General features: G+C 51.2%; 1 protein-coding gene across 2 annotated transcripts in view; it reads right to left on the bottom strand.

Annotated features, from left to right (window-relative positions):
* CYP4F22 (cytochrome P450 family 4 subfamily F member 22) overlaps positions 1-9532 on the bottom strand; it is a 30666-nt gene extending 21134 nt beyond the window's left edge. Inside the window, exons 1-2 of one of the 2 annotated variants that reach the window (XM_080672021.1) lie at positions 9437-9532; positions 2895-3117 (exon numbers count right to left, since the gene is read on the bottom strand). In XM_080672021.1, the coding sequence (XP_080528147.1) occupies positions 2895-3116 (222 nt within the window). In that variant the 5' untranslated portion in view covers position 3117; positions 9437-9532. Of the gene's footprint in view, positions 1-2894; positions 3118-6309; positions 6491-9436 lie in introns of those variants that run through there. The other variant, XM_080672022.1, reaches the window with a different exon arrangement.
* Between the last annotated feature and the right edge of the window lie 8562 nt (positions 9533-18094).

Below are 18094 nucleotides of genomic sequence, written 5' to 3'. Positions count from 1 at the left end.
TCTGTGGGACACGCATCTCAGAGTCAACCCACCAACTCACACAGTCCCATCGTCAATGGCTGAGAGCCCTCCCGGGGCTTGAACTCTCAGGCTTGCAGTACACACAGCAGAGTGGGCTCCTGCTGCTGGAAAAAGCCCCAGAACACAGGTGCTGGCCGCCGGAAGTCAGGCTATTGCACCCAGAAATGGGCCCAGAGGATATGGACAGGCACTGGCACCCTCTGCCATTATGGCGGAGCCAGGATTTGAACACAGGCCACCCAGCTACAACATGCCCGCTCTGAACCAACATGCTCTATGAAACAGAAACACTTCAGGCTCAATGTCAGATGCATCTGAACTCAAATCCGCCCTCAGCCACTGTGTGGCCTTGGGCAAGCCACTTAACCTCTCTGAGCCCCAAAGATGGAATCCATAATATAGGGCAGATTCATCCTTAATTCACAGGCTGTGAGAATTAGGGGAGAGCTCAGATCCGAAGGGGCCTAACCCAGTGCCTGGCCAGTGGTAAGGCCCAGCAATTACAGAATGAATAAATGAACAAATGACTCCTCCCTGGCTCCTATGTCTCCTCCCTGGCTCCTATGTCTCCTTCTCTATCAGGACCAGCCTTGAGACTGTTCACACACTTGAGACTGGCCTCACCCAGGTCTCATGGCCCAGGGAGGGTGGCTGGGTCCACAAGGTCAAGACTGGACTTCAGAACCCGCCCTAGTCAACTGCCCAGGGTGCCAGGGCCTGACTATTACCTATAGGACCACCATCCAAACCAGAGGAGTAAGGGCATTGGAGATTCAGCATGAAAGATGAGTAGAAGTTCATCTAACAGAAGATTATATTCTGGGCAGAGGACACAGTTTCAACAAAGGCCATGAATGGGGGAAGTGGGAGTCTTGTTACAGGAATAGGAAGTCATTCCATGGGGTTGGAGGGGGTTGGTAGAACAGGTGAGGAGGTTAGGAGCTGGAGTAGAAAGGGCCTTGAACACCTTCAGACAGCAGTGGGGAGCCATGGAGAGTGTGAGCAGGGGAGGGACATGGTGGACTCAAGAATCCTTCTAGAGACAGGATGGGGGATGGACTGAAGAAGTGAGACTGGAGCAGGGGCCCAGGGAGGAGGCTGGACCCTGGTCCAACAGGGGAGCAGGAGGCCTAAGCAGAGGTGAGTCTGAAAGAGAGGGATGGGATTCAGGCCCAAACAGGCAAAACCTGACGAGTGCTGGCCCCAGGGGGATAATCCCAAAACATAAACTAAATAAATGTTCTTTGTCCTATTGAGTGGAAATGCATCTCCCACTTCCTTCTTCTGAGGCACTCCCTCTAAGCAGTATCTAAAATATTTCTAGATACTTCTGTCCCTGCAGGACCCAGAAGTTGAGCTCATACATCCACCACTGCGTAGCCGGTTCCCTGCCAAGCCTGCCCCAGAGATGATGGCAGGAATCATCAAAACAATCCCATGAGGCTGTTAGGCATGATCACTGTCCTTGCAATACAGATGGGGAAACTGAGGTCTGGAGGGTGAAGGAGCTTGCTCAAGGTCACACAGGCAGTAGATGGTAGATGAGGGCATCAGGTCCCTACTACCTCTCCCAAGTTCTCTTCCACACTCAGCGTGGGGCCTCTGAACCCTCAGGAGTCTGGTTTTCTCCCCCTGGCCTGCGAAGCCCTTCTAGAAAAGTCCGGCCTTTCTTACCCAGAAAATAGAGGTAGCTGAGGAAGAGAGCTAAGAGCAGGTGTGTTGGAGCCAGATAGCTGGGTTTGAACCCGGCTCTGCCATTCACAAGCTGTGTGACCTAGAGCCAGTCACGTAAGCTCTCTGAGCCTCAGTATTTTCAGGTGCAGAATGAGGATAGTAATGGGACCTACCTCCTAGGATTGTCCAGAAGACTAAAGGAGTAAACATTTATAAATCGCCTGGTATAATACTTGGCACATACATATGAAATAAGAAATAAAGTGTGCCCTGGCTGGGTGGCTCAGTTAATTGGAGTGTCAGCCCAAGCACCAAAAGGTTGCGGGTTCTATCTCCAGTCGATTCCCAAGCACCAAAAGGTTGCGGGTTCGATCAAGTACAGAAGGCAGCCGATTGATGTTTCTCTCTCACATCCATGTTTCTCTCTCTCTCTCTCTCTCTCAAATCAAATTTTTAAAGAATCTTTGTTCAATTTATTGATTTTTAGAGAGAGAGGAAGGGAGAATGAGAAACATCGATATGAGAGCAAAATATCAGAGTGAAACATTGACCCGATGCCTCCTGCACACCACGTACCAAGGATCCAGCCTGCAACCTGGGTATGTGTCTTGACCAGGAATCAAACTGGCAACCTTTTAGTGCACTGGACGATGCCCAACCAACTGAGCCACACTGGCCAGGGCTCTCTAAAATCAAATTTTTACAAAATATGTATCTTCAGGTGAGGATCAAGAAAGAAAGAAATGAAATAAAATTCAAGGAAATGGTTGGCACCATGACCTGGGACTACAACATTAAAGAGGGAGATAAAGTATGGAACCAAGTTGGGGTTGGGGATGGAGCAACAAAATCTACAGGACCATGCCCCCCTCATCTCCCACCAGGGTCCTAGGAGCTGATGAACTTCACAGTCATTGGTACTTGTATTCTGAATATTATATCTTATTATATCATAGGATATATATAACCTATATCATATGAAAGGTACAGCAATAGCCTGGAATTACAGAGAAAACTTTGCAGTAAGCTCTGCCCCATCCCAGCCATGTGACCTAGGGCAAACTGCTTGCCCTTTCTGAGCCTCAGTCTCACATCCTGGCTCCAACCAGGTTCTTGGGGGGATGAGGGAAGCCCGCAGTCCATCAGGCTCCCTGAATGCATGGGATCTGCCCAGCCCTGGCCACCCAGCCCACACACACCATGCCCAGGTGACCCAGCAGCCAGTTGCGCCGGGGTGGCTGGGGGAAGCAGCGCAGCCGGCGGCAGGTGACGTAGAAGTGCCAGCAGAGCCGCAGGAACCGCAGCAGCAGGTGGAAGAGGAAGAAGAGCAGGGATAGGAGGAGTGCAGACACGGCATACAAGCGGAAGGCGGTCTTCTCCAGTCCCAGAAGGCGCAGCAGATGTTCCGTGATGGGCAGCATCCTGGGGGGACACATGGGGTAGGGGTCAGTGCAGATGGAAACTGCCCTCCAGCCACCTATATGCCATATGCACATGCACAGTGACCTGTGGAGTCAAGCATGGTGTGCCTGGCACACAGTAGGTGCGCAATACATGTGAGTTCCAGATGCCAAGAGTACATATCTCTCCTGCCCTCAGCAGTGGTCTCCACCGGCTGGCCAGATGGATGCACCAGTGCCCCACCACATGCCCTCAGTCTTGACTGCAGGACATCCCTCCTGACTTCTCTGTCCCTGCAGCTGGTCAGAGTGCTGGAAAAGTAAGACACGCCCTGCCCCCAAAGCAGCTCTCATCAATGAGGGTGAGTGTTGTAGATAAAGACTCCAGCGCCTTCTCGCCTTGGGTGCAATGACCCTGAGGTGTGGGTTCCTCATGCACCACCAATGGGATTAAACTCCAGCTGGCCACAATAGAAAGTTTCTCTATGAAATGCCCCACTTCCTTCTTTCTCCTCCTCTTCCCCCTCCTCCTCCACCTTCACCTCCTCCCTCTTTAAATTGAGGTAAGTGTCACATGACATAGAAGGAACCATTTTAAAGTTCACAGTTCAGTGGCACGTAGTACATTCACACTGTTGTGCAACCATCACCTCTATCTCGTCCCAAAATGTTTTCATCACCCTGAAAGGAAACCCCGTCCCCATGAGCAGTCACTCCCCATCCCCCCCATTCCTACAGCCCCTGGCAACCACTAATCTACTTGCTGTCTTTGTGTATTTACCTGTTCTGGACATTTCATATCAATGGAATCATACCACATGTGACCTTCTGTGTTTGGCTTCTTTGACTCGGCATGATGTTCTCGAGGTTCATCCACATTGTAACATGTGCCAGTGCTTTATTTCTTCTGCTGAGTGACATTCCATTGTAAGGATATATCACAATTTGTTTATTCATTCATCTGTTGATGGACATCTTACATGTCTCCACCTTTTGCCTATTGGGTCATGTGCTGCTATGCATCTGTGTGGACATGTATTTGTTTGAGTCCCTGTTTTCAATTCTTTCAGGTTCACATCCTTCTTGCCTACCGGCTTTTTCTGGAATCACTTCCCAGATAAACTGCTTGCACTCAAATCCCTGATCTAGGGTCAGCTTCTGAAGGAACCAACCAAAACAAGATGGGTGGGTAACAATAATAATAACTCAGTGACCAGATAGGGTGCCTTTGCTGCAGGCTGTGCACCACGCTCAGGGGTGTGCATGCCTTGTCTCGTGGAATCTTAAATCAGTCCTTAGAGGGAGGTCCCATCATTCTCTCCATTTTCTTTTCTTTAAAAAACAAAACATGTTTTATTGATTTCAGAGAGAAGAAGAGGGAGAAAGAGATAGAAACATGAATGAGAAAGAATCATTGATTGGCTGCCTCCTGCACACCCCACACTGGGGATTGAGCCTGAAACCCAAGCATGTGCCCTGACCCAGATCGAACTGTGACCTCCTGATTCATGGGTCAATGCTCAACCACTGAGCTACACCAGCCAGGCTCATTCTCTCTATTTTGCAGGCAACTAAAGGTCAGTTCCCCCAGCTTAAGGGAGACAAGAGCTGGCCCCAGAAGACCCCATCAGAGATCAACCTCAATCCCCTCACAGGGAGAGCCCATTGATCTCAGGCAATGCCAAGGAGATTCCTGAGAGGGTGGGTCCTGTCCTCGCCTCTTCTTTCTACCCAGTCCTACTAGACAAGGGTTCCCTCTATGCTCCTACTTCCTCCAGCAACACAGATGAAGAAACCCTGCCCTTCAGGTCCCCACCTGAGCCTCATTCCCCACCCACTCCAGCTGGGGGTGTCCCCGGGGGCTCAGACTCACAGGTTTTCCACCTGCTGATGTCTGGCCACATCAACCGTGCAGAAAACATGAAGTTTCGATTGGTCACTGCATCCTGGGAAAAGATCTGGGTAGATCATCACCAAATTTGGAGAGGCCCACTGGGATGGTCTGACTTAAAATGAAGATGGCACAAACTCTTATTAGGATGGCTACTATCCAAAACAGAAAATAACTAGTGCTGGCAAGGATACAGAGGAACCAAAATGCATGTGTATTGCCGGTGGGAATGTAAAATGGTACAGCCAGGTGGTGGGAAAGAGTATGGAAGTTCCTCAAAAGAAATGAAACAGAATTGCCATATGTTCCAGCAATCCCATTTCTGGGTGGATCTCTAAAAGAAGTAAAAGTAGGGGCTCAGCCCTAGCCCGTTTGGCTCAGTGGATAGAGCATCGGCCTGCGGACTGAAAGGTCCCAGGTTCGATTCCGGTCAAGGGCATGTACCTTGGTTGCGGGCACATCCCCAGTAGGAGGTGTGCAGGAGGCAGCTGATCGATGTTTCTCTCTCATCGATGTTTCTAACTCTCTATCCCTCTCCCTTCCTCTCTGTAAAAAATCAATAAAATATATTTTTAAAAACTAGGGGCTCAGATATGTGTGCATTCATGTCCACAGCAGCCTTATTCATAAGGGCCAAAAGGCGGAAGCCGCCCAAGTGTCCATAGAAGGATGAATGGATAAACAAAATGGGGTGCATCTCTACAATGGAATATCACTCAGCCCTGAAAAGTAAATTCTGACACGGATTACCACATGAATGAATCTCGAGGACATTGTGCTAAATGAAATAAGCCAGTCACACCAAAAACAAATCCTGTGAGGTCCACTTCCATGAGGTCCTGGGAGTAGTCACATTCCTAGAGACAGAAAGTAGAAGGGTGGGTGCCAGGGGCTGGGGCCAGGGAGGGATGGGGAGTTAATGTTTCATGGGAACAGAGTTTTAGTCTGGGAAGATGAAAAGGTTCTGGAGATGGATGGTGGTGATGGCTGCACAGTAATATGAATGTACTTAATGGCATTGAACTATACCCTTAAAATGGTTAAGATAGTAAATGTTATGTGTATTTTACCACAATTTAAACTCTTTTTTTAAAAAAAATACAGACTGCCTGGTATAGGGGCTCTGCCCCCTAAAAGATCCAGGAAAGGGAGGGGTGGGGTGTAGGCAACCTCCCAAAATGAAGCACAGAGAGCTCCAAGTCGCAAGCCCCAGGCAGAGGCTCCGACTTGTGGACAATGACGTGCGATTGGGCTGCCTCTCCGCATGGGCAGCTCCAGGTGACACGCTCGGTAGGAAGTAGCCGTGGGGATTTATTTCTTTACCAATTTAACGGTGGATAATCATTCTCCCAGCGATGCCAAGAAGCCAGCGAGTGATGACTACTGAGCCTTGTGACTTCCTCTGAATGCAGCCCTTCCCCAAGTGCTCTACATGCATTCCTCCAGCATTCAGTTGGCAAATCGTTTTGGAGCCCCTGCTATGTGTGTGGCTCTGTTCTGGGCACTGAGGAGATAAAGGTGAGGCAAAGAAATATGAAAAGTGTTTTGGCCCTGACCGGTTTGGCTCAGTGGATAGAGCGTTGGCCTGCGGACTCAAGGGTCCCAGGTTCGATTCCGGTCAAGGGCATGTACCTTGGTTGCGGGCACATACCCAATGGGGAGTGAGCAGGAGGCAGTTGATCGATGTTTCTCTCTCATCGATGTTTCTGGCTCTCTATCCCTCTCCCTTTCTCTCTGTAAAATATATTTTTTTTTTTTTTAAAAAAGTGTTTTGAGGACCCACATGAAATTTCTCATGGTGGCTGCCTCTGGAAGGGGCCTGGAAGAACTGGGGGCAGGAGTGACAGGGAGACTTAACTTTCTCTCTTCGTTTTCAGGGACTTTTTGATTTTCTATACCATGAGTACATATTGCCCATTCAAAATCGTTAATAACAGGAAATTGTAGGGAGTCAAAAGGGTGTGTTGGAACTCTATGCTTCTTACGTATTTTTCTGTAAATCTAAAACGTCTCTAAAAAAATAAAGTCTATTTTAAAATTAAGTAGTTTAAATTAATGAAAATATGAGTTAAGATGCTTTCATTGGTGGGAGGAGCATGTTGTAGGGCACCCGCAGGTTTCCCTCTCTTGATCTGGGTCTGGTGACATGTGTGGTTGCAATTTGAGAAAACTCCTGAACAGTCCAGTTCTGGAATGTGCACTTTACTGTATGTACATTACACTTCAACTTAAAAGAAAATGAAAAGTTGTTTGGGCATGGTATCATCCTGCAAAATGTGAGGTTTTGACTCAAACCAGCCTAGGTTCAAAATCATGACTCAGCTCATCCCCAATAAAGCAGCCTTGAGTGAGTCGAGTCCCCACTCCCTGTGAAGGTTGTTTAGGACACTTCAGTGAGATGAGGCTTAGCGGGTAGCATGCAAAAGTTTAGCCATTGTCCCTATTCCTGCTGTTACTATTTTTCTAGAAGTGAGAGAAACTCCAAGCTGACACATAGGGTGCTGTGGGAGGCTGGCATACCCACTCCTCTCGGCACCAGCCTTCAAGCTCATCCCAGACCCAGGCAGGGCACCCAGCAGCCCTGCCCTGGCAGAGGTGGCCCCGCCTGTCCTGCTAAGGCCCCATGTTATCTGGAGATGGAGGTGCCAGTGGCTCCAAGGCCCACGCCCATGGAGCTCTGGTTTGTCAGGTTGGCCCAGCCGCCAGTCGAAGACTTGTCATACAAGGTGTGTGGGCTCCTAGGAAGGAATTCAGGACAGAGACCCTGACCTGCCGGAAACCATCTATCTGCCTCTCCTTGAAGCACAGGCGCTGGGGCTCGCCGGCAGCCTGACAGCCAAGCACATGACACTGGTCCCACTACCCCACACCCCGGCTCTATTCTCCACTCCTCCATTCTGACTCATGGCACCTCTTTGACCCCCTCTTTGCCAAAGGGCTGCCCCATCCAAGACTCATACTCTCCCAAAGTGCCAGGCCCCAGAAGGCCTGACGGAGAGAGAGCTTACTCCCAATTTCTGAGGTTCTGAGAAAGAACTTCAGGGGCAGTTCTGAGGGAAAGGTCAAGTGGACAAACTGGCGTGGGGAGGGGCAGTCTCGCTGCCGCTTTGGGCCACTGCAGGAGATCCTGGGCAGAGGAAGAAGTTTTAAAGCCACCAGTAGGAACCTAGATCATCCCAGGGCTGCAATGGTCTGTGAGCACCATCCGGAGCAAGTGTGGCCATGCTGACATGTGAGACTCAGAAAGAATTCTATAAACCTCTGCTGTGTGACCTCAGGAGAGTGTCTCTACCACTCTGAGCCTCAATTTCCTCCTCAGGAAGACAGGAACCATATTACCCACTTCGTGAAGCTGTTATGACAACCCAGCATTTTTAATGTGCTCAGCTTGGTGCTTGGCACACAGTAAGACCTCGATCAAACCTCTCATTGCTGTTAGAGCCACCGTCGTATTCAGTATTGTTACCTGGCCACCTAATATTCGTAGAGCAGGGCCCAAGGCTTGCCGGAGGGGAGAAAGAGGGTCCCATTTTGTGAATGACTCCTGTGTCATCCAAGCCCCTCTGCAGATACCTACTCAGGTCACCACCGACTGCCAGGCCAGAGCTAATGTTACCACTTAGAAACCCAAGCCGGGCTATACAGACCAAGAGGCCGGGGCCATTGGAAAGTGCCCAGGATGTTGGGGTCACACAAGGCTGGTTTGTTCAAATCCCAGCTCACCCACTGTCTCTCTGTCTTCCTCCCACCTTCAGCCTGATACTCCCCAGCTGGTGGGCCTCAGCCACCTTGCATGGTCCAGGAACAGCTAGCTACCGCCTGGTCCAAGGGGTGAGAGGCTGGCCCCTGGGACACCAGAGAGCATCGCGTCACCAGCATCCAACAAATGTCAGCTAGGATCAACTGCAGGACCTCACACAACCCTCACAGCTACCTCTGCGGGCCCAGCAGGGCACCCTGTTTTCTTACAGGGGCACTCAGTGGTGCTGTGCCTGCTATGGGTGGGCAGCCGGAACAGAGCATAAAGTCTGTCGGTGGGACGCACAGCCTCCCTTTTAAGACAATGAAATCCCACTGATGCCAATCAGCGCTCAGGAGGCTGCACAGGGCAGAGCGTGGGTCGGTCTGATATATCCTGATTGGGGGGCAGAGTGGGGTGGGTCTTCTTGAGGCCCCTGCCCACCTCGGACACCCAGAAAGGATGCACCCAGGACTCCTCGACGGGCACAGAAAAATCTGCGCTCAAAAGTAGCGACCGTCTGGGACACACCATACCCCCCGCCCCCGCAACCGAGTGTCCCGGACACGCAGCTCCGTCCTGAGTCCCGGGATCCGCGAGGCCGCCGCGCATACACTCGCACCCGCCCCGTCAGCCCGGGAGCCGCGGCGCCTCGGGTTCCAGTGCAGGGCGCGTTCGGGTTACGCCCCCCACCCTTCCGTCTGCACTCACCCCTCGGGTCTCGGCCTCGGGCCCTCAATCCGGAATCACCGGCGTCGCCACCTCGGTTCTGACCGGACGTCCCGCGGCCGGCCCTTTAACTCCGCCCGGCCGCACCGCCAGACCCGCCCCGGCCCGCCCCGGCCCGCCCCCGGCCTCGCCGGCTTCTGGGCGGGGACCTAGGCGCGGCCCCCAGGGACTGAGAGAACAGGAGAGACAGAGTCAGGGAGGCATAGAGAGTGACATGAAGGGAAGACGCAGGGACTGAGTTGGAGAGATGATAGATGGAGAGATGAGAGAAAGACGCAGAGAGACAGCGAAAGAGACATGCGGACATCCAGACAAAGACTGGGACACCCGAAACCGCAAACGCTCAGGCCCCTTGCCCCCCTGCTCCTGCCTGGCTCCTTCTCCTCCTATCCTCCCTCAACACCCTCCTCCCATTCCAGCACTCCTCATGGCCCCCACTTCAGGGCCTGCTCCCAAGCTTGGACAGGGCTCCCTAAGTCAGCACCCCTGATCCCCAGAAGCCCCCAGGAACCTCCTCTGTGGCCACCAGGAATCCCAGACTCCACCAACCTTTGGGAGCCAGCCCCTCGGCTCCCTCTGGATCCTGGGTCCAACGCACTCCCCTGGGGCTCTGCAGCTCTCCCTCCAGGGAAACCTCTGGCCTCAGCAAGCAGCACCAGACTCTGGTTCGGCACCTCGCACCCCACCCTCCCAATGCCAGCCACCTTGACCCTGCCTTGATCCTATTGTTGTCTTTGCCAGCCCATCTGCTCCAGGTGTGTCCAGACAGGGTCAGCCCCACCTCCGGATGTGAGACAGAGATACCATTCTTGGGTCGGTGGGTGGGTGAGTGGCTGACTTGGGCAAGTGGGCAGGCAGATGGGAGGACTCACAGCTGGCCTCTGACTCTCCACCGTCTCCTCAGGGCCCAGAAAACCAGAGGCCCAGAAAATATCTGTCAAAGGCAAAGGGGGGAGGGGTTGGGAAGGGGGTCAGGAGACAGCGACAGAGGACTAGAAAGAGCAAAGGCTTCAACTATTATTGCCAACCCATCTGGGGAAACTGAGGCACAGGCTGCAGGCTCAAGGAGAGGTGTGGCTGTCTGGGTTCAGGCAGGGGCCAGGTCAAACACTGAGGAGCCTGAAGCTATGAGAAAACAATGAGTTCAAAAGTTAAAACTCTAAAAAGCTGAAGAAGGAAAGTGCAGATATTTTCCCCAGGATGGCTATTCCAAAGTCCCTTGATTTATCAAAAATAAATTCTGGATGCAGTTACAGACTTAGTGCCTGGCAGGTGAGCCAACCAGGTGGGAGGTCTGACCTTGGGGCTGGTTAGCTTGGTGGATGGGACCGAGAGGTGCAGCAGGTCCTGAGCAGTGCTGAACTCTCAGAGGAAGAGCCTGGGACCAAGGCCGAATGTAAGGCCATGTCACACAGTGGTTAGAGCGTGGGCTCTGGAAGCAGAGGGTTCAAATAGCTCCATCACATACTCTCCGTGAACCACAGACGCTTGTTGTAGCGCTTTGGTACAGTGGTTCTCACCTAAGGCAATTCTGCTCCCCCCCCCAGCCCCGCCCCCGCAGGGGACATTGGGCAATGTCTGGAGACAGGTTAGGCCATCACACCTGGGGGTGGGGATGCTACGGGCATCTAGTGGGTAGAGTTCAGGGATGCTACTAAACACCCCACAATGCACAGGACAGTATCTCACAACACACTGTAATCCCAGATGTCAACATGCTGGCAGGGCAAGACTAGTAATTTCAGATAACACGTGGAGGGACATTTTCTATTTTATATATTTACTAGAGGCCTGATGCACAAAATGTGTGCAGGGGGAGGGGGGTGTCCCTCAGCCCAGCCTGAACCCTCTCCAATCTGGAACCCCTCGAGGGATGTCCGACTGCCCGTTTAGGACTGATCCCAGTAGGATCAGGCCTAAATGGGCTGTCGGACATCCCTCTCACAATCCAGGACTGCTGGCTCCCAACAGCTCACCTGCCTGCCTTCCTGATTGCCCTTAACCGCTTCTGCCTGCCAGCCTGATCACCCCCTAACCACTCCCCTGCCAGCCTGGTCACCCCTAACTGCCCTCCCCTGCAGGCCTGGTCACCCCTAACTGCCCTTCTCTGCAGGCCCGGTCATCCCCAACTTCCCTCCTCTGCCGGCCTGGTCACCCCTAACTGCCCTCCCCTGCAGGCCTGGTCACCCCTAACTGCCCTTCTCTGCAGGCCCGGTCATCCCCAACTTCCCTCCTCTGCCGGCCTGGTCACCCCTAACTGCCCTCCCATGCAGGCCTGGTCCCTCTAACTGCCCTCCCATGCAGGCCTGGTCCCCCTAACTGCCCTCCCATGCAGACCTGTTCCCTCCCAACTGCCCTTTCCTGCTGGCCATCTTGTGGTGGACTTCTTGTGTCCACATGGGGGCAGCCATCTTTGACCACATAGAGGAAGCCATCTTGTGTGTTGGAGTGATGGTCAATTTGCATATTACTCTTTTATTAGATAGGATAGAGGCCTGGTGCACGGGTGGGGGCCGGCTGGTTTTCCCTGAAGGGTGTCCTGGATCAGGGTGGGGGTTCCCTTGGGGTGTGAGGTGGCCTGGGCAAGGGGCCTGTGGTGATTTGCAGGCCGGCCATGCCCGCTGGCAACCCAAGCGGAGGCCCTGGTATCTGGGATTTATTTGTATTCTATAATTGAAACTTTGTAGCCTTGAGCGGAGCCAAGCTTTCTGTTTGCTCCATGGCCACAGCCATTTTTGTTGTGATTTATTTATCTTCTATAATTGAAACTTTGTAGCAGAGGCCAAGGCAGGCCAGGGCTGCGGGAGCTTGGCTTCCTCCATCGCCAGGGGCAACCCAAGCCTCCTGCTCTTTCTAGCTCCGTGGCTGCTGCCATTTTTGTTGGGATTTATTTATCTTCTATAATTGAAACTTTGTAGCCTTAAGTGAAGGCCTGGGCTAGCCAGGGTGTGTGGAAAGCTTGGCTTCCTCCATTGCCGGGGAAACCCAAGCCTCCTGCTCGCTCCGTGGCTGCAGCCATTTTGGTTGGGTTAATTTGCATACTTGCTCCTGATTGGCTGGTGGGCATGGCTTGTGGGTGTGGTGGAGTGGTGGTTAATTTGCATATTACTCTTTTATTCGATAGGACTAGAGGCCCGGTGCACGAAATTCGTGCACGGGGGCGGGGGTGTCCCTCAGCCCAGCCTGCACCCTCTCCAATCTGGGACCACTCAAGGGATGTCCAACTGCCCATTTAGGCCCGATCCCACCTGGATCAGGCCTAAACGGGCAGTCGGACATCCCTCTCACAATCCAGGACCGCTGGCTCCCAACTGCTCGCCTGCCTGCCTTCCTGATTGTCCCTAACCACTTCTGCCTGCCAGCCTGATCACACCCTATCCACTCCCCTGCCAGCCTGATTGATGCCTAACTGCTCCCCTGCCACCCTGTTTGCCCCTAACTGCCCTCCCCTGCAGGCCTGGTCCCCCCCAACTGCCCTCCCTTACAGGCCTGTGTCTCCCCAAACTGCCCTTCCCTGCAGGCCCGGTCACCCCCAACTTCCCTCCTCTGCTGGCCTGGTCACTCCTAACTGCCCTCCCCTGCAGGCTTGATCACCCCCAACTGCCCTCCCTTGCAGGCCTGGTCCCTCCCAACTGCCCTTTCCTGCTGGCCATCTTGTGGCAGCCATCTTATGTCCACATGGGGACAGGATCTTTGACCACATAGGGGCAGCCATCTTGTGTGTTGGAGTGATGGTCAATTTGCATATTACTCTTTTATTAGATAGGATGTTGCATGAGAGATTTGGTTTGATGAGTAAAGAACACATTCCTGTTGGTATAATAACAGTGATGTAAGTTTTTCAAATAAATAGGGTTTAAAAAGGAAAACCACTAAAAGAAAGCTATTAATTCAGTAATAGAAACATATTACATAGGTGGGGCAAAATGGTGACAGAGAATTGTGAACAGTTGAAATTTCAGAATCAGACACCATCTGTCTGATTTAACAAAGATGGAAGAAGAAGCTCAAGATCTCAAAATTTTAGTTTGGGAAATATTAGGGCACCAATCTTTTCACAAATTCCGGAAAACAAGAAGCAGATAGCTCAAAACTTAAAAGAGAGAATTCAAAAACAGGTGTAAGCCCAGCTGGCATGGCTCAGTGATTGAGCACTGACCTATGAACCAGGAGGTCACAGTTTGATTCCCGGTCAGGGCACATGCCCGAGTTGTGGGCTCTATCCCTGGTGTGGGGTGTGCAGGAGGCAGCCCATCAGTGATTCGCTCTCATCATTGATCTATCTATCTATCTATCTATCTATCATCTATCTATCTATCTATCTCTCCCTTCCTTTATGAAAAAAAAAATAAAATAAAATAAGAACAAATGTAAGATGCCCCCCTTGCCCTAGAAGGTGGTAAACTTGGATTCTTCATTTCAATAATGTTCCCTCAATCAGTGCTGGGCCCTTGGCCAGGGTGGAAGGGGGCAGTGTTTTCAGGTGAAGAAGGGGTGATACAAATAATTGAAGCTTTGCTGCTGGGAGGAGGCAGAAGGGAGGCCAGGGAAGGCTACGTGAAGGATGTGACATCTGAGCTGGTACTTCAGGGAGAGGTTGGATTTCAACAGGTGCGGTAGGGGGGGTGGGGCTCAGACATAGAGAAACCAGAGGGTGTGGCTGGGTAGATGGCTTTCCCTGGCCTGGGGATGTGAGAGTGGAGGAGGCTGGAGGGGTGCAGGGGTGGGTGTGAAGGGCCTTGAAGGCCAATCCCAGTGGCTGAGGGTTGATCTGGGAAATAGGGAATCACAGATGGTGCTTGAGCATGGAAAAAGCCCCATTTTGATTGGTTTACAGCCCTCCTGGCGTGGCTCAGTGGTTGAGCATTGACCTATGACCCAGTCAAGGCACATGCCCAGGTTGCGGGCTTGATCCCTAATGGGGGGCATGCAGGAGGCAGCCAATCAATGATTCTTTCTCATCATTGATGTTTCTATCTCGCTCGCTCGCTCTCTCTCCCTTCTTCTCTGAACTCAATAAAGATATATTTTAAAAATTTTTAAAAAGAAACATTACTGATTTTTTAAGGGTGTGGATTGTTTTAAGGATGTGGGAGAAATCCACATTGGTGACTGGCTGGATGTGGGGTTCCAGGGAGCAGAGGAGTAGAGAAGAGGGTGTCAGCCCAGCTTCTCTGCCCTCAGAGATGGAGGGAGAAACAAGTGAAAGGTCCTGGGAATGAGGAGTCACTGAGAGTAGAGTTCCTGGCCATGTGACCGTGGGCAAGACATAGGATCACTGTGAACCTCCATCCCACATAGATATGAGAGAAGGGATGATCAGGAGATAAGGTGGTGGTTACAGGTGCTCACAGCGTAGTCTGGACAAACTTCAGCACTTCCAGTTTGCCATTTGATTTGCTATCTTAGAGGTTCTCAGCCAGGGTGAATTGTCCCCTCCGGGGACATCAGGCAATGTCCGGAGATTCTGGTTGTCACACTGTGGAGGAGGAGGTGCCACTGGCATCTAGCGGGCAGAGGCTTGGGATGCTGCTAAACACTGTACAATGCGAAAGACACCCCGCCCAGAGGGTGAGCCGGCCCCTAATGTCATCAATGCTGAGGTTGGGGCACTCTGGGTACCTTGAGTCTAAAAGGCCGGTGGGCTGTTCAGGAGGTAGCTGGGCCCATCCTCGGAAATATGTCTGTGAGTCACCTGATTGGGAAGACAGGGGATGCCCTAGGGTGGGTCAGTGAGGTCACTCAGGGAAGGAGGAGGACAAAAAGTGGGTGGGGAAACAGAAGCTGCATTAGGGTGAGGACAGGCAGAGGCACAGCACTGGATGTGGAGATAGCTACATCTGAAAGGTTGAGGAAGAGTGGTAACAGCTACCCCCACCTGTGCCAAGAGGTCAAGGAGCCAAGGCCCCAGGAGGGAACAGGACTATGTGGTAGCAGGTCACCAGAGTCCTCAGCCTGGCAGCAGCCAAGGTCCCAATGATTATGATCAGAGTGGGAGGATAAGAGTAGAGGCTAGATTAGGAAGATGGTAGCAGAAAGACATCTGGGAGTGGGTAAAGGTGGAGCATGGCTGGGGTGAAGGACGGGCTTTTCCTGGGGCTCCAGAAGCGCATGACAGACTTTTAGGGGCAAAGATTAAAAAAGAGAGAGAGAGATCCCGTCATGCACTGTTGATGGGGATGTAAAATGGTACAGCCACTAAGGAAAACAGTTTGGCAATTTCTCAAAAATCAAAGCATACAATTACCCTATGCCCCAGCGATCCCACTCCTAGTGTATATCCAAAAGAACTGAAAACAGATACATGTACACCTGTGTACATGGGACTCATACAGATTCATGTACACCTGTGTACATGAGACTCAGAGAGATACATGTACACCTGTGTACATGGGACTCGGACAGATACATGTACACCTGTGTTCATAGCAGTACTATTCACAATTGCCAGAAGGTGGAAACAGCCCAAGTGTCCATCAGTGGATAAATGGATGAATACATGTGGTCCATCCACACAATGGAATATTATTCAACCCTAAAAAGAAATGAAGCACTGACACATGCTACAACGTGGATGAATCTCAAAAACATGCTGAGTGAGAGAGGCCAGACAAAAAAAAACACGTAGTGTGTGATTCCATTGACGTGAAATGTGCAGAACAAGCAAAGCCACAGAGACGGAAAGTAGATTGGTGATTGCCAGGGGCTCACTGGAGGAAGAAATGAGGAGTGAAGCCCAAACCCAGGGAAAATGGGTATGAGTTCTCCTTTTGAGGTGACGAAAAAAAATTGGAGCAAGCTGGAGGTGATGGTTGCCCAACATCATGACTATACTAAAAGCCACTGAACTGTACACTTTAAAATGGTTAACTTTATATGATGAGAATTTCACTTTAATAAAAAAATAGTTGTGGCAGGAAACAGAGCACTCCAATGGGGTGATTTGAATAGAGTTTGATGAAAGCACTACTTTCAAAGAGATAGCAGCACCCCAGGGGCTAGGAACAGCCAGGAGCCTTCACCACTCCTGGATGCCTGGGCCTGGAACTGAGAGGCCACAGCAGTTACTGGACCCTGGACCAGAGAGGGCTGTGTGGGGAGGCTGCCTGGCAGGAGCTGTGAGCCTTCAGTCCAGGGACAGCCAGCCTGCATGGACCACAGAGGAAAGAAGATGAGATAGTAACACCCTGACCTTACTCTCCTCCCTCTCTCCAGTGCCTGCTGTGGCTCCCCATTGGTTGAACCCAATCAGAAGCCACAAGGCAAAGGAATCTGTTGAGTGGTTTATACAAGTAAATATGGGGTGGAAGGGTAGAGACAAGACAGGAGATATCAGAGATTTTGGAGCAAAGACAACAGCAGTTCAGAAGTGTGGGGTGAATGGGGGAGCAAACAGCCCCTTTCAACTCATCACTCACCACTCTCTTCCTCAAGGTCCACACACCAGCTACTGGTGGCCATTTTCCTCAAACCCACCAAGGCCATCTCTGCCACCTCTAAGCCTTGGTATCTGTTCCTCACCATGCTTAGAATCCTTGTCCCTTTCACCTACCCAGCTAACTCCTACTTATCCTCAGGTCTTACTAGTAGCTCAAAAGCCATATTCTCTGAAGGCTTCCCCAGCTCTGGGCTGAGGTCAAGCCCATACTCTGTGCAGCCACATCTGCTGTGCATCCTCAGTCACAGCCAAATTGCTCTTGGAATGATTTGGTTAGCAACTGTCTGCCTGGATGGGGCTGTGAGCTCCACATGGGTAGACAGGGTCTTTCCCATACCCTGTTTTGCCCAACCTCAGCTGGCAAAAAGCACATATTCATTCAACAAACATCAAGTTCATAGAGAGTACCAGGTTTTGTTCTATACTGAACAAAAGGGGTCACATTCCTGCTCTCTAGAGAGATTACATAAAGCACAACTAAAAACACATAATGGGGGGAAAAACACATAATGAAAAGGGGTAATCTATGGTATACACTGAGTGGCCAGATTATTATGATCTCTGAACGCATAATAATCTGGCCACTCAGTGTATATCCTATATAATAAAAGGCTAATATGTAAATTGTCCCCTCAACTAGAAGTTCGACCAACAGGCAGGCCGGCCAACCGCCCATGTCCCCTCCCCCTGGCCAGGCTGGCTGGACCCCACCCATGCACGAATTCATGCACCGGGCCTCTAAAAAAAAAAAAATATATATATATATATATATATATATATATATATATATATATATATATATATATATACACACACACATACACACACACACACACACACACGCACACACACACACGCACACACATACACACTGAGTGGCCAGATTATTATGCATTCAGAGATCATAATAATCTGGCCACTCAGTGTATGTACTATGGAGGAAAATCCAGCAAGGTAAGGAGATGAAAAAGGGCTCTCTGAGAAGGTGATATTTGAGCAGAAACCAAAAGAGAGGGAGGGGGATATCTGGAGGAAGAGCATTCCAGGCACAGGGCACAGCCTGTGCACAGGCCCCGAGGCCGGATTGTGTCTTAAGGAACATCCAAGAGACCAGGGAGGCTGGAGCAGAGTAAGCAAGGGCGAGAGTGAAAGGAGATGAGGGTGGGGAGGTGACAAAACAGATCATGCAGGGCCTGAGGAAG

The sequence above is a fragment of the Plecotus auritus genome (assembly GCF_963455305.1).
Source record: "Plecotus auritus genome assembly, chromosome: 6".
NCBI classification, from domain to species: Eukaryota; Metazoa; Chordata; class Mammalia; order Chiroptera; family Vespertilionidae; genus Plecotus; species Plecotus auritus.
Note: the sequence above shows the minus strand (reverse complement) of the source record. Positions and strands in the feature narration are given on the sequence as shown.